General features: G+C 49.4%; 1 protein-coding gene across 1 annotated transcript in view; it reads left to right on the plus strand.

Moving 5' to 3' along the window:
- Positions 1 to 13,446, plus strand: part of CFAP58 (cilia and flagella associated protein 58) — a 702,265-nt gene that overhangs the window by 276,536 nt on the left and 412,283 nt on the right. Inside the window, exons 9-10 of the mRNA XM_078641175.1 lie at positions 10,937 to 11,128; positions 12,406 to 12,567. Coding sequence (XP_078497301.1) covers positions 10,937 to 11,128; positions 12,406 to 12,567 — 354 coding nt within the window. The remainder of the gene's footprint in view (positions 1 to 10,936; positions 11,129 to 12,405; positions 12,568 to 13,446) is intronic.

Below are 13,446 nucleotides of genomic sequence, written 5' to 3' on the forward strand. Positions count from 1 at the left end.
CGCCCACGCGGCTCCGCCGGAGCCGCAGGAATCGCAGCCTGCTCCATACCCGCTGGTCCCTGGGCATAACGCGACGCCGGAAGAGATCGACGCCTTCCTCATGGCCATGAGTTCGCTCTCTCCTCCGTCGGGTCCAGTGGCGCCTTCGGGCCCAGCGGACCCGACTGGGAGCCTAAGCGGGCCGGGTGCTTAGGCCCCGGCGCCGTCGGGTGCTCCGGCCCCGGCGCTGTCTGCGACTTCAGTCCCGACGCCGCAAGGCCCCACTGGATCCGGTTCCGGATCCGGGTCGCCGCTGGTCGACCTTACGACCCCGCCGGCGTCGACCCCTAGGGTGTCACCCCCGGCGCCGTCCTCGGACGACGCCATCCCTGGTCCGACCCTTGGTCCGGATCCGGCGTCGGAGCGGCGTCGCTCGACGCCACATTTGATGCCGGCCGAAGAGCAATTCTTCGAGGATCTGGGTCCATCCTTTATTCCTGAATTTCAGGACTTGGACGACGAGGGAGACTGGGGGGGGGCTGAGGACCCCCTGGCACGTGAGTGCCAGTAATATGAGGACTGGACACAGGAACTAGGGAAAGCCAGTGGCCTGGATACCTCCCCAGACACTGGTTTTGTCTCCCCTCCTACCGTGGCTACGGAGGAGGAGGCAGCTTATAGTGTGGTGCTGATGAGGGCAGCCAAGGCCTTGGCTCTTGAACTCCCCGTCGCAACAGTGAGGTCCAACATCCTCACAGAGGTCCTTAAACCGCAGGTAAGCTCCCCAGAGCCTCTACTGCTGTTTAATGAGGCTCTCACAGACGTCCTTTTGGGCACTTGATCCAGGCCCACTACAGGCCCTCCTGTAGATAGAAATGTCGCAAGGCGCCACCGCCCAGCTCCGGGCGACCCTCATTTCTTGTAAGAGAGTCTGGTTATCCAAGCCTCTACCTCCCAATCCGCATTCCCGACGGCACCACCAGATCGGGAATCCAAGTGGTATGAACAGTTCGGAAAGAAGATGTTCTCCTCCCTTAGTTTGGGGTTGCGGTCAGTCAACACCGCGTGCCTCTTGGGCCGTTACACCCACTCTCTGTGGAATACGGTTGTGGCCGTGCTGCCTGTGTGCCCAGAGGGAGCCCGGATGAAACTCTCTCAAGCCCTTGTGTAGGGAAGAGATGCAGCGTGGAACTCTATTAGATGTGGACTGGATACCACGGACTCGCTAGGAAGAGCGATTTCCACGTCTGTGGCAGTTCGCCGCCCTGCCTGGCTGAGGTCCGCCAACTTTTCGGCTGATGTCCAAAACACCCTTATGGACATGCCGTTCGATGGCAGCCACCTCTTTGGTGGCAAGGCAGATCATGCGCTGGAGCGCTTTAAGGACTCCAGGGCTACGGCCAAGTCCTTGGGTCTGTCGGCCCCGCGCCAGCAATCTTCAGCCCAACACTCCTTTCGTGGCCACGGAAGGGGTGCTCCGACACGTCCTGCCAGCCACGGGTCGCAGACTAACATTCAGCATGGTGGCGGACGTGATTACCGTCGCGGTGGTAACAGGGGACAACGGCGTGGCCAGTCCACATCCACCCCCGCAGCATCCGCCTTAAAGCCTTCCTAGTCCGAGCTTTCAGGCCGGTTTGATGCCAGTGGGGGGCAGGGTTCGCCATCACCTCCTCCACTGGCGCTCCATCACATCGGACAGGTGGGTGCTGCAAATCGTCCGAAGGGGCTACTCCCTTCCCTTCGAGGTGACCCCCCCAGCCATGCCACCGCAGTACCACCGCGTGTCGGGGGATCACTTGCAACTTCTGCAAGAGGAAGTTACGGCCCTCTTGGCTAAGGGGGCCATCGGGCGCGTTCCTGGGCCAGAAGTAGTGTGTGGTAATGTCTCCCACTACTTTCTGGTTCCCAAGAAGGTCAAAGGGGGCCTACGCCCTATCTTAGACCTCCGGAACGAGAAGTTAAAGATGCTGACTTTGGCTCAGGTCTTAGCTGCCCTAGACCCAGGAGACTGGATGGTAGCGTTGGACTTGCAGGACGCCTATTTCGACATCCCCGTCCTGCCGGCCCAGCGGCGTTACCGGCGGTTCACGATAGGCCACGAGCACTTTGTTTACGCGTGCTCCCCTTCAGCCTTACCAGCGCCCCACGGGTGTTCACGAAAGAGATGGCGGTGGTCTCAGCTCATCTGCGCAGGTTAGGGGTTTCAGTCTTCCCCTACCTCGACGACTGGTTGTTGAAGGCGGGCTCGCCCCCAGACAGTCGTCAGCTACCTCCAGACTACGGCCTACCTCCTGCACCTGCTGGGGTTCTCCATCAATGTGCCGAAGTCGCACCTGTGTCCCTCTCAGAAGCTCCTCTTCATTGGAGCGGTTCTAGACTCCCGAACAGCGGGTTCGGGATATTCAGGCTCGGATTCCGATCTTTCAGCCTTTATCCCGAGTCTCGGTCAGGTTGACGCTGCGGCTTCTGGGTCTGATGGTCTCCTGCATCCTTCTGGTGCATCACGCCAGGTGGCGGATGCAGGCTCTGCAGTGGGACCTGAAGTTTCAGTGGACCCAGCATCAGGGCAACTTGTCGGACATGTCTTGATCTCGGAGAGCACTGCAAGACAGTTGCTGTGGTGGCTCACGGACCGCGATTGGGTCAGCGGCAGATCCCTCTCCCTACCCCAACCGGAGCATGTAGTTGTGATGGACGCGTCCCTCCCGGGCTGGGGGGGGCCACATTGGAGAGGCGGAGATCAGAGGCATCTGGTCTCCGTCAGAGTCCCGGCTCCACATCTACCTTCTGGAGCTGCGGGTGATCCGGCTTGCACTGAAGGCATTCCTCCCCTCTGTCCGGGGAGTGTAGTGCAGGTGAATGCTGGTTCACTGAACAACTAAAGAGGGACAAATTGAGCCTCCGCCAAGCTGAGCGCCGTTGGCGGCGTACATATGCCTTTGAAGAAAAAGTAACATTCGATGCCCTGCTAAAATTATATAAAAACTCCATTCTTCAGTCCAAAACTGCATACTTTTCGCAAAAGATCATAGACACTGCATCTAAGGCGAAAGACATCTTTTCTATTGTGAACGAGCTTACACAACCCGATCGGGTGATTATCCAAGCTGTCCCCTCACAAACACTCTGTGATTCACTGAATTCTTACTTTATCAATAAAATCGTTACTATAAAAAAACAATATTCCCATCCCTTCCTCCCCTACAGCCCCAGCCTTACCTTGTAAGAACTCATTTTCACTGGACACCTTTCCTTTCATTTCTATGACAGACTTTGTGGCTCTTCTGAATGAAGTGAGCTCTGGTTCACCTAATGATTGTTCCCCCCCGCAGATCCTTAAAGAGGCTTTTCTTGCTTGCCCTGCTACACCGCTTACTCTTCTCAACGAATAGCTAGCAACAGGAATTGTCCCTGACTCCTTTAAACACGCTGCAGTGGTCCACATCCTGAAAAAGCCTAATGCTGACCATTTGGTCTTAAGTAATTTTCGTCCCATTTCCCTGCTCCCCTACCTTGGTAAGATCTTAGAGACCCATGTTACCAACTGTCTGAGCTTATTTATTGAGAATTCCCAGTTTCTTGACTCCCACCAGGCGGGCTTTAGGCCAGCCCATTCCACCGAATCCGTTATCTTGGCTGTGATGGATGAGCTCAGGAAGGGAGCCGATAATAACACTTTCCAAGCACTCGTGCTGTTGGACTTATCGGCGGCCTTTGACACGGTCGACCACGAACTGCTGATCGATCGAGTCAATAATGCGGGCGTTCAGGGTCGGGCACTCGAGTGGATCAGATCTTTTTTACACCAGCGCACCCAGGCGGTTCACCTGTCCACCTTTGCTGCATCCTACTCCAGTTTGACTTGTGGAGTCCCTCAGGGCTCCGCCTTATCGCCCCTTTTATTTAATCTTTATATGCAACCTTTGATTGGTTCTCTCCGCAATAGCCCGGTCACCATTTTCAATTACGCTGATGACCTTCAGCTGGTTTTTAATCTTGATTCCACCATTGCATCCCGCACTAATTTTCAATCTACTATGCTTTCCATTAGCGAATGGATGTACCAAAGCCAGCTGAAGCTAAATCCTGATAAAACGGAGCTTGTCTTAACCGGAGGACCTGCTAACCCTTGGAATGCTAGCTTCTGGCCTTCCTCTCTGGGCACCCCTCCCCATCCACAGACTCCGTTAAGAGTCTTGGCGTAATTATTTGTAAAGATCTTTCAATGAAACCCCAGATCAATGCGGTTACTTCTGCTTGTTTTTTCCACCTTCGCAGAATCCGCAAAATCTGTAGGTTTCTGTCTACGGAGGCTCTCACACTCGTTATCATGGCCCTGATCACCTCTCGTATTGACTACGCCAACGCTCTTTATGCTGGCATCCCTGCTTACCAGCTCCACCGTTTCCAACTTGTTCAAAATCAAGCAGCTGGGCTAGTCTTTCGTCAGCCAAAACATCAACACGTCTCCCCATTAATGAAGAACCTCCATTGGCTCCCGGTCGCCAAACGTTGCATTTTTAAACTTGGCTGCACCACCTTCAAGGCATTACATGATCAAAGCCCTGCCTTTGTAGCTTCTAGGATCCATCCGTACGTCCCTTCCCGTGAGCTGCGTTCCTCTAGCCATAACCTGCTTATCATTCCAGCATTTAAGCGGAAAAAACATGGTGGCCTTTGCTTCTCGCTTTTGGCCCCCAGGTTATGGAATTCACTTCTGAGTGAACTTAGACTAATTCCTAGCTATGCTTCCTTCAGGAGATTACTCAAAACTCCTCTGTTTCAGCAGGCCTATGCGTAATTAGGCGTCCATCCTCACTCCGTTGTTCTTAGCGCCATGAAACCGCCTGGTGTCCGTGCGCTGTACAAATACTTTCTACATTACATTACATTACAACACCACCGCCATGTGGTACTGCAACAAACAGGGCGGGGTGGGGTCGTGGACCCTTTGCCAGGAGGCTCTGTGCCTCTGGCAGTGGCTGGAACATCAGGGCATGACCCTGGTGGTTCAACACCTGGCAGGTTCCCTGAACGCTAGGGCGGGCAAACTCAGCCGTCGGTGCATGATGGATCACGAATGGCGTCTGAACTCGGACGTGGCGCAAGGCCTCTTTCAGCAGTGGGGAGAGCCTTGGTTAAATCTATTTGCCACAGAACAGAAGAGAACGCGCAATGTCATCAGTTTCACGCGTTGGAATTTCCAAGGCGGCACTCGCTCGGTGACGCTTTTTGTCGCGAGTGGAGTTGCGGTCTGTTGTACGCCTTTCTGCCTATACCACTTCTGCCCAGAGTGCTGAAGAAGATCAGGCGCGACCGGGCCCAAGTCATCCTTGTGGCTCCGGACTGGGCACGAAGATACTAGTATCCCGAGCTACTCAGCATGTCAGTCGATCCCCCAATTCATCTGCCTCTTCAGGAGGACCTTCTGTCGCAGCAGCAGGGAACGGTCCTCCACCCGAACCTGTCCAGTCTCCATTTACATGCGTGGAGATTGAACAGCGGCAGTTGAGGCCATTTGAATTGCCTCCTGCAGTCTGTAATGTGATTCTGGTAGCCAGGCGTCCCTCCACAAAATTGGTATACGCCTGCAGGTGGAACAAATTTGTGGCATGGTGCACAGCTAAGGCTGAGGATCCCCTTTCTGCCCCTCTTTCAGAGGTTCTCCTCTTTCTTCTTTCTCTTGCCCAGCAGGGCTCTGCTCGGCACTCTAAAGAGCTACCTCTCTGCCATTTCCGCCTTCTTAAGGCTCCCTGATCAGCCCTTTTTGTTCAAGTCCTCGGTTGTAAATAGGTTTTTGAAGGGCATCACTCATATGTTTCCTCCTGTTCCTTTCGTGATGCCTCAGTGGGACTTGAACCTTGTTCTGACTTATCTGATGTGCGCTCCCTTCGAGCCACTTCATAACTGTCCTCTTCGTCTCCTTACTCTTGAGACTGCATTCCTGGTTGCCATCACCTCTGCCAGGAGAGTTAGGGAGCTCCAGGCTCTTTCTTCTCAACCTCCGTTCCTTTCTGTCCATCCGGACAAAGTTGTGTTGCGGACGCGACCCTCTTTCCTGCCCAAGGTAGTCACAGCCTTCCACTTCGGGCAGTCCATCCTCTTGCCCACCTTCTTTCCTCCTCCGCATCCCTCGAAAGAGGAAGAGAGGCTCCACCATCTGGACCCAAAATGTGCGCTCTCATATAATCTGGATCGCACACGCCAGTTCCGGGTGGATGACCAACTCTTCGTTGGTTACGTGGGCGCTAAGAAAGGACGGGCAGTGCACAAACGGACCATTTCTCGATGGGTCGTCTTGTGAATCAAGGCTTGTTACTCTCTGGCTAAGAAGGAGCATCCTGTGGGGCTACGTGCCCATTCCACTTGCGCCACGGCGGCTACTACTGCCCTGGGTCGGGGAGCCCCCCTGCAGGACATCTGTCAGGCAGCAACGTGGGCCTCGCTGCACACGTTCGCAAGACACTACTGCCTGGACAGCCAAGTCTGGAGAGATGGCTTTTTCGGCCGTTCCGTTCTCCAGGGCTTTCTGGTGTGATCATTGGTTCGCAGACCCACCACCGGGGTTGGTATTGCTGGGGTATCTATTCTAAGGTAAGAAATCTAATATTAACCTGTTTCTTTCAGATGTACAAGTTACTTACCTTTGGTAATGGTATATCTGTAAGAAACAGTAGTTAGTATTAGATTCCTTACCGCCCCACCCATCCTCCACGTTCTGCGAACCGATATCTAGGGTTAAGGTCATCCCCTTTCAGGGCCCTAGTTTTTATGGCACCAGTGTTGGTTTTTATGATGGCTCAGCGTTTCTGGCGCGGAAAAGCTGTGCATAAGAACTGACGTCAGCGCGCGAGAGCGCCGTCTAAGTACTCCGACGACGTCATCCCGGCGCCAACGACGCCGATGACGGACACGGAGCCGCCGACGACGCCTACCGACGCGCAGGGATACTGCTACGCAAAATTTTCCAGATCCAGTCTGAAGCCTGGGGATATTCTAAGGTAAGGAATCTAATACTAACTACTGTTTCTTACAGATATATCGTTACCGAAGGTAAGTAACTTGTGCTTCTCTGCCCATGGAGGAGTGCACGCTTGTCTTTCTCTTTACCCATCTCCCTCTTGTTTCCCTTCTTTTTAGCACTCTTGTTCTCTTCTGTTGCTTTTTTACCTTTTTTTTTTAATTCGTCATTCTCTGCCCATTTCTCCTTCTGTCTGTTTTCGTTGCTGACCCGTTGGACGGACCCGTGACGGACTTTACGGCATGCACCCCCCCTCCCAAGGAGCCCGGGAGGATGGGTATGCTGCCCACACCAGGAGTCGGCCTTTCTCTGCTGTACCCAGCCACCGCCTCTACAGCGTTCCAGAGAAGGAGCTACTCCCTTCCAATCCCCAAACTGACTTACCTGCTCCTCTGATTTCCGCAAAACTGCGTCAGACCTCTGCTTTTCCTGCATCTCTGTGTAAGAGCTTCGGAGGGAGGGATTTCTTCCCCGGATTGCATCTGCCCTTTCTGCCACTCTCCTAATGCAGCCAAAAAGAATGTGGCAAAACTTCTCAGTTTTGACTTAGGTTTTTTTTCATGGTGCCTGAAAAAACACGAGCTAGCAGCCATGCAAATGGGTGGGCCCGGGAGGAAATAGAAAATTTGCTGCATTTTTTAATGTACCTGTCTGTGTGTGTGTGTGTGTGCGTTCGTGCGTGCATGTGTGTTTTCATGCAAGTCCATATTCAAATATAGACGAGGGTGCATCTCTGGGCCCTGCTGCTAATAAAAGGTGTGCTCCTTCTTAAGGGTCTCAAAGTTCCTCATTTACTTTTCCCTATTACCAACCTTGTCTCCTGTCCTATTACTCCACTTCTTTCCTCTTTCTTCTCTTCCTTTCTTCCCATCTTTTGTTTCTTCTTCCTTATTCCTCCCTTCTTCCTCTCTGACATCCTCTTCCCTTGCCTTGTTTGTTCGTCCTTATGTTCTTTCTCTCATCATTATCCCTTTCTTCAATCTTATAATTTTTTTCTTTGCATTTCTTTAATCCTTTTCCTCTCCTCCTTCGCTCATTTTCATCTATCTCCCACAGTACTCTACCCAATCTCCCCGAAGAGTAAACCGACAGGCTCTGGGATTACCAGTTTCTGAGTGGGGTCTACAATTACTGCACTAGGTACAGGGCAGGCTCCCACCTCTAGGCCTGGTGTTACCAGGCAGCTGCACAATTGATCAATAGGCTACTATTCACAAAATATTGTGTAAAGCTTTGAAACTTTAAATATTTTAGGGTCTGGTACAAATTAAATAGATTATTCAGTGAAAGTTACTAAATATACATTTGCATGCTAGGCTAACCCATCACTAGAAATATACAAGCATAGGCATAGTCAATAGGTCTCGCCGTTGGGACCTTATAAGTGTTTAGCCATGCAACAGTTGATGTTGTTACACCAAGGATATTGTGCTGCATAACTAAATACTTATAAGGTCCCAAAGGTGAGACCTATTGGCTATGCCAATGCTTCTTTTGCTATGTGTGTGGCTAATTTAACTTTTCTATAACTTTTGTGACAGATATAACATGGAAAATGAGTGACAGAAGTCTTGTGCTCAGTAGGGTGGGATGAATGTCACTGTGACCCAGTGATCATGTGGCATGTAGACGACAGGGACAGGGACAGGAGTGACCACTGCAGGTTATGGTTAATGGCATTCCTCTCACTCTACCAAACCATTGATAAGTCCCTCTTAATGACTCTTCGTGTCTGGATCTGTCACTGTATGCAGTTCTGTCCTAAGCCCTTCTTTGGGTCCTCATGCCAGGGTCTTGACCCCTCGCAAGATCCCTTTTGATTCCTCACACCAGCATTTATGTCACCCCACACAGATCTCTCCTCAGTCCCTCTTTGTGACTCTTGATGCCAGGATCTCTGTCATTTAAAAAGATCTATCCCCTCTCCCTTTTTGTGTGTCCTCCTACTAGGATCTCCGTCACCCAATCAGATCTCTCCTCAGTGCCTTTTTTTTCTCTTCATGCCACGATCTCTGCCAATCCAAGCAGATCTCGCCAGGTTCCTCTTTTTACGTCCCCAAGCCTGGTTCTCGGTCCCACTTTCAGATGGCATTCCTCACCCTCACTTTGTAAGTGTGAGTGTAAAGGGTATTTCTCACCCATACTCGCATTTCCCTGAGCTTCACACAACACCACACCTACCTCAGCCCCTCTTTGAGAGCTTGTGACAATTATCACACCCATACACCTTCCATAATGAGGAACTGATAGCAAGCGTGCAGAGATTGTCCCCTTCTAGGGAACAGAAGTGTGCCTGGGATGTGTGATTGAACGACTCCGGCCGGGAGGTTGTCTTATCAGGGATCACTGTGTGGCTGTCGGCGTTCCTGGCTCATGTTGATAACTGCTTCAAAGGTTACGCCTCCTTGTCTTCATTCATGATTTCTTACTCTCTAGTGCTTCCAAGCACCTTAGGACATGTACAAAAAGTCAGAAAAACAGCTAATTTTGTATGTGTACTAATCAACTCGGCGAATTTGCATATTCACTAAATGTGCTGTTTCAGAGTCCCCAACATTTCTGTAATAAGAGCTACTTATGTTAGCAATAATCATCCCAATCTACTAATAATATTAGTGTTCTAATAGTGAACACATCAGACAAGATTACATTGATGGCCACTCATAGCAAGATTACCAGCAGCAGTCACCTCAGTGCATCAGGCAGGGTTGCCAGTAGAAATGTAAAAAAGGCTTTTTGTCTCTTTGGAGTGTCTTTACATCGGTAATACATTACAGCCATAGTGCAGTGCTTGTGACACCAAAGTAACTATCACTCAAATGTCAGCTTTAAAATAATTTGGAAATCCAACCATTTTTCTTCAAACATCAGTTTATGAGTTATACATTTTCGTCTCAAATAAACATTCTAAAATGTTGGTATATGTGTATACATTCAACCAAGCAAAAGCTGCTAGGTTAGTAGGTTGTCTACACACAGGAGAGATGCTTACAAGTGGCTTGAGTCCCAGTGAGAAATCTATACTCTGGGATGGTACCTAATCTCTGTGCACCCCTCATTCACAGAGGAATGCCTTCAGATTTCCATCGGGTGCACCTCTTGTTCCCATTGGCAGTTCCAAACTAGCGCAGTGCTCCTACAGGAGAGGGTACAGGTAGAGGAAGTATCCCCTTCCTTCACTTGCCATGTAAACCATGAGCAATGGAGCACAGAATTGCTTTTCTACACATACCTTTTGGGTGACAATGTAATTAAACGCATTGATACATGTTGGTCTTTTAAGGCCCATACATGTCGATGCTGCTCTTCAGGGTAGCATGTGAGCGATCAGTCGTGAGATCCTCTGAAGTCATTTGCTTTGTTCCCCATATCATGGTGCTGTTGGATGCCAATGTGTGCTACAGTGGTAGGCTTGTGTCCACTGCACTTACGTCCACAGAGGTCAGGACTCAGCATGGGGATGTAGTACTTATGCCAAATGCGCAACAGGCAGCAGGTCTCATGCATGCTTTGTGACCTGTGTTCAAAAGAAAGTAGGACGCACCGTTGCAAGGCCATATCTACATGAATTGCGTGTTTCTCTCTGCCTAGAAGTGCAAGCGCGTGGAGTATATTTTCTGACAATTTACAGAATATGTGGGGAGTTGCACCTAAAATAGTGTATTTTCGTCAGAGCATTTTTGCCTCCCAGTTGTGCAATGCCCCTAGTCTTGTTCTTATACATTTGGACTGACAGTATGCATATAGGAAACACTGTAGCTCACTCTTAATTAGCATAAATACCTAATATCTCCTGCTGTTGCAAGTGGACGTTATGTTGGTAGAAGAGGGCAGATATAAGACCTTGAAAGGTTTCAAGTCAAATGTAGTTTTGATGTTTGTTTTGTGGTAACTGTGATTCACTATTAAAGGTCCTGCTTTCCTCTTTTGTAGAATATGATAAAGGCTACCAGTGCCACTCAGAAACAACTCAACCTGGTGAAGCTCCATGAGCAGTCGAAGAAAAACCTGGAAGAGGACATCAACAGCTTCAAAGAGGAGGCTCAAAAGCAGAGAAACATCATCTACCAGCTCGAAAAGGAGAGAGACCGATACATCAATGAAGCCAGTGATATGACACAGAAGGTAAAGAGTGGACTTGTTGTACATACGTTTCCATCAAACGGTGACCACAGCTAGACATGCACACACACCACGCACTTCTGCTGATGCATAACGTGCAGGGAGTGCCCATAACAGATCCTAGGTGCCTTGTTTTATCTATGATTTAAATAAAATACATTAACACAAGGTAAGCCCACAAGGCTAAGGATAGGGGGCTGCAGCAGTCAGAGCCTCCTGTTCAGGGTAAAAAGACATGTGAAGCTTGTTGATTGCTATGGGGTTGGGCTTAGGGTGTGTTTGAATACCATGCCCTCTGCATTGGCACCTCTGTGCACAGCAAAGGTTTTGTCCAGTAGACTCTCTGAACGTGAGAGTGGCGGCCGAACCTGCCTAAAGTCCAAGCCTAGCTTCCAGAGGCTGCTGTGCCCAGGCAAAGAGCGTGCGCCAGTGGTAGGGTCCTGGGTCCAACCCTCACCACTGCGCACAGCCGAAGGGCTCTGTGAACATAGTTCCATTCCTCACCCATCTATGCCTGATTCTTAAGACTAAACAAATCTGCACATCTTACAGATTCCCTTAAAGACCATCAACTCGCAGACATTAACAAGAGCTTGATTTCGAGAATGAAACCGCAGTAATTATTGCGCAGACACAATTCTTCCTGCCCTTTGGTGAAACCCCAGAGAACAATATGTTTGAACTGGCATCACTGTGATTAGACATGATTATCTAATTTATATGAACTGGGTTCACGTACTAATAGTTTAATGTATTCAATGTGGAAGTTGAAAGTGCAGCATACAGTATGTACCATTAACAAGTTATTAGTCGAACGATAGATTGAAGCTAAGTTTCGGTTCTTGTTGTATTTCGAGTTCACAGAAAGGACACTTGTCCTCTCATTTAACTCACTTCCTTAATGACGTCTCGCACGTCGCGAGTCACATCCAAGGGCTTCGTGGAATGACACTGATCTAAGGCACAACTCACGTCTTCACTTCCGCCCTGTTTAACTCCGGATTTAATATTTCAACAGCAGCACTCCAGCTCCTCGAATTTCAAACCCTGTCTTTCCTTACAGAGCATACATTAATGCCTTTGGCACGGGAGCATGTGACCTATATTTTGAGACAAACAGTAACCGTAGGCCAGATCTTTATGGGTCTGAGAATGTGTAATTTAAAAATTAAATGTTCAAGTTACAAATATATGCAGCTACCTGATAAGATGGCGTCCAAGTTGTTTTGATCATCTCAGTAGTCAGTTATACCTTGTTCATTTCCTACCTTCTATTTCAGGTCCTGCAGTACATGGAGGATATTAAAGTGCGGGAGATGCAGATCTTCGACCACAAGAAGAAGATAGCAGAGGCAGAGACGAAATTAAAGCAACAGCAGAATCTGTACGAAGCCGTGAGATCAGACCGGAACCTCTACAGCAAAAATCTCATTGAAGCTCAGGTACGGTGTTCAGAATACCTCAGTTGTTAGCTGGTAGCCTGGCGGTTCACCTGAGCCTGCGTAATCTTGTAAACTAGGGTGAGGGGACTATTCCTAAACTGCATTCTGTAGTACGTTTTGATGTCAGGAGCGGCCCGTGCAGGTAATATCGGTGGGGCTGGGTGGAGAGGGAGTAGATAGACAACAAGGAGGAAAAAAAATTTAAAAAATAAAATAAAACCACTCACCTTGCGCTTGCCACATTGGCAATTCAGCAAATTCAGCAAATTCAGCAAACTCAAGGTAAGTGGTTTTCTTTTTAAAAAAAAATGTTATTTTAACTCCTTGTCATCAATTGACTAACTCTCCACCCCGCCCCACTGATCTTACTTGCACGGGCCGCTCCTGTTCGCAACAGATACTAAGAATGCTATTCACAAACCTACATGCAAAGTTTACTTCTCCACCTCTCCTATACATATATGTTTGGAGATCTCTGCACTGCTTGCGGCATCTCCTCACACATAGGTATGATTTTTAGTGGTAAATGTGGGAGCAACAGAGGGAAGTGGCTTGAAAATAGGAAACACTTAGGAATAGAGGTAAGAGGATGGGTGGGGAGTATGCATGGTTTTAGGGAGGGCCAGCACGAGGTTTAGGCTCATCAGACCACCCTCAAAAGAGTAAGGGCCTGTTTCACAAAGCTAAACTTACACTTTGTGTAAGTTTATGATTGTTTGCTCTTCACAATGACTATCCACAGATAAAATATGCATACCATATTGATTTCCTGTGTTTTTGCAGATTTTTGCAGCTGAAATTTAACAAAGGGTGAGGTATTTTATGCACTTGTTAATTACTGGCCATTGTACATGCGAATTAAACTCCAAATTTCAACTT

The sequence above is a fragment of the Lissotriton helveticus genome, chromosome 5_1 (assembly GCF_964261635.1).
Source record: "Lissotriton helveticus chromosome 5_1, aLisHel1.1, whole genome shotgun sequence".
NCBI lineage: Eukaryota > Metazoa > Chordata > Amphibia > Caudata > Salamandridae > Lissotriton > Lissotriton helveticus.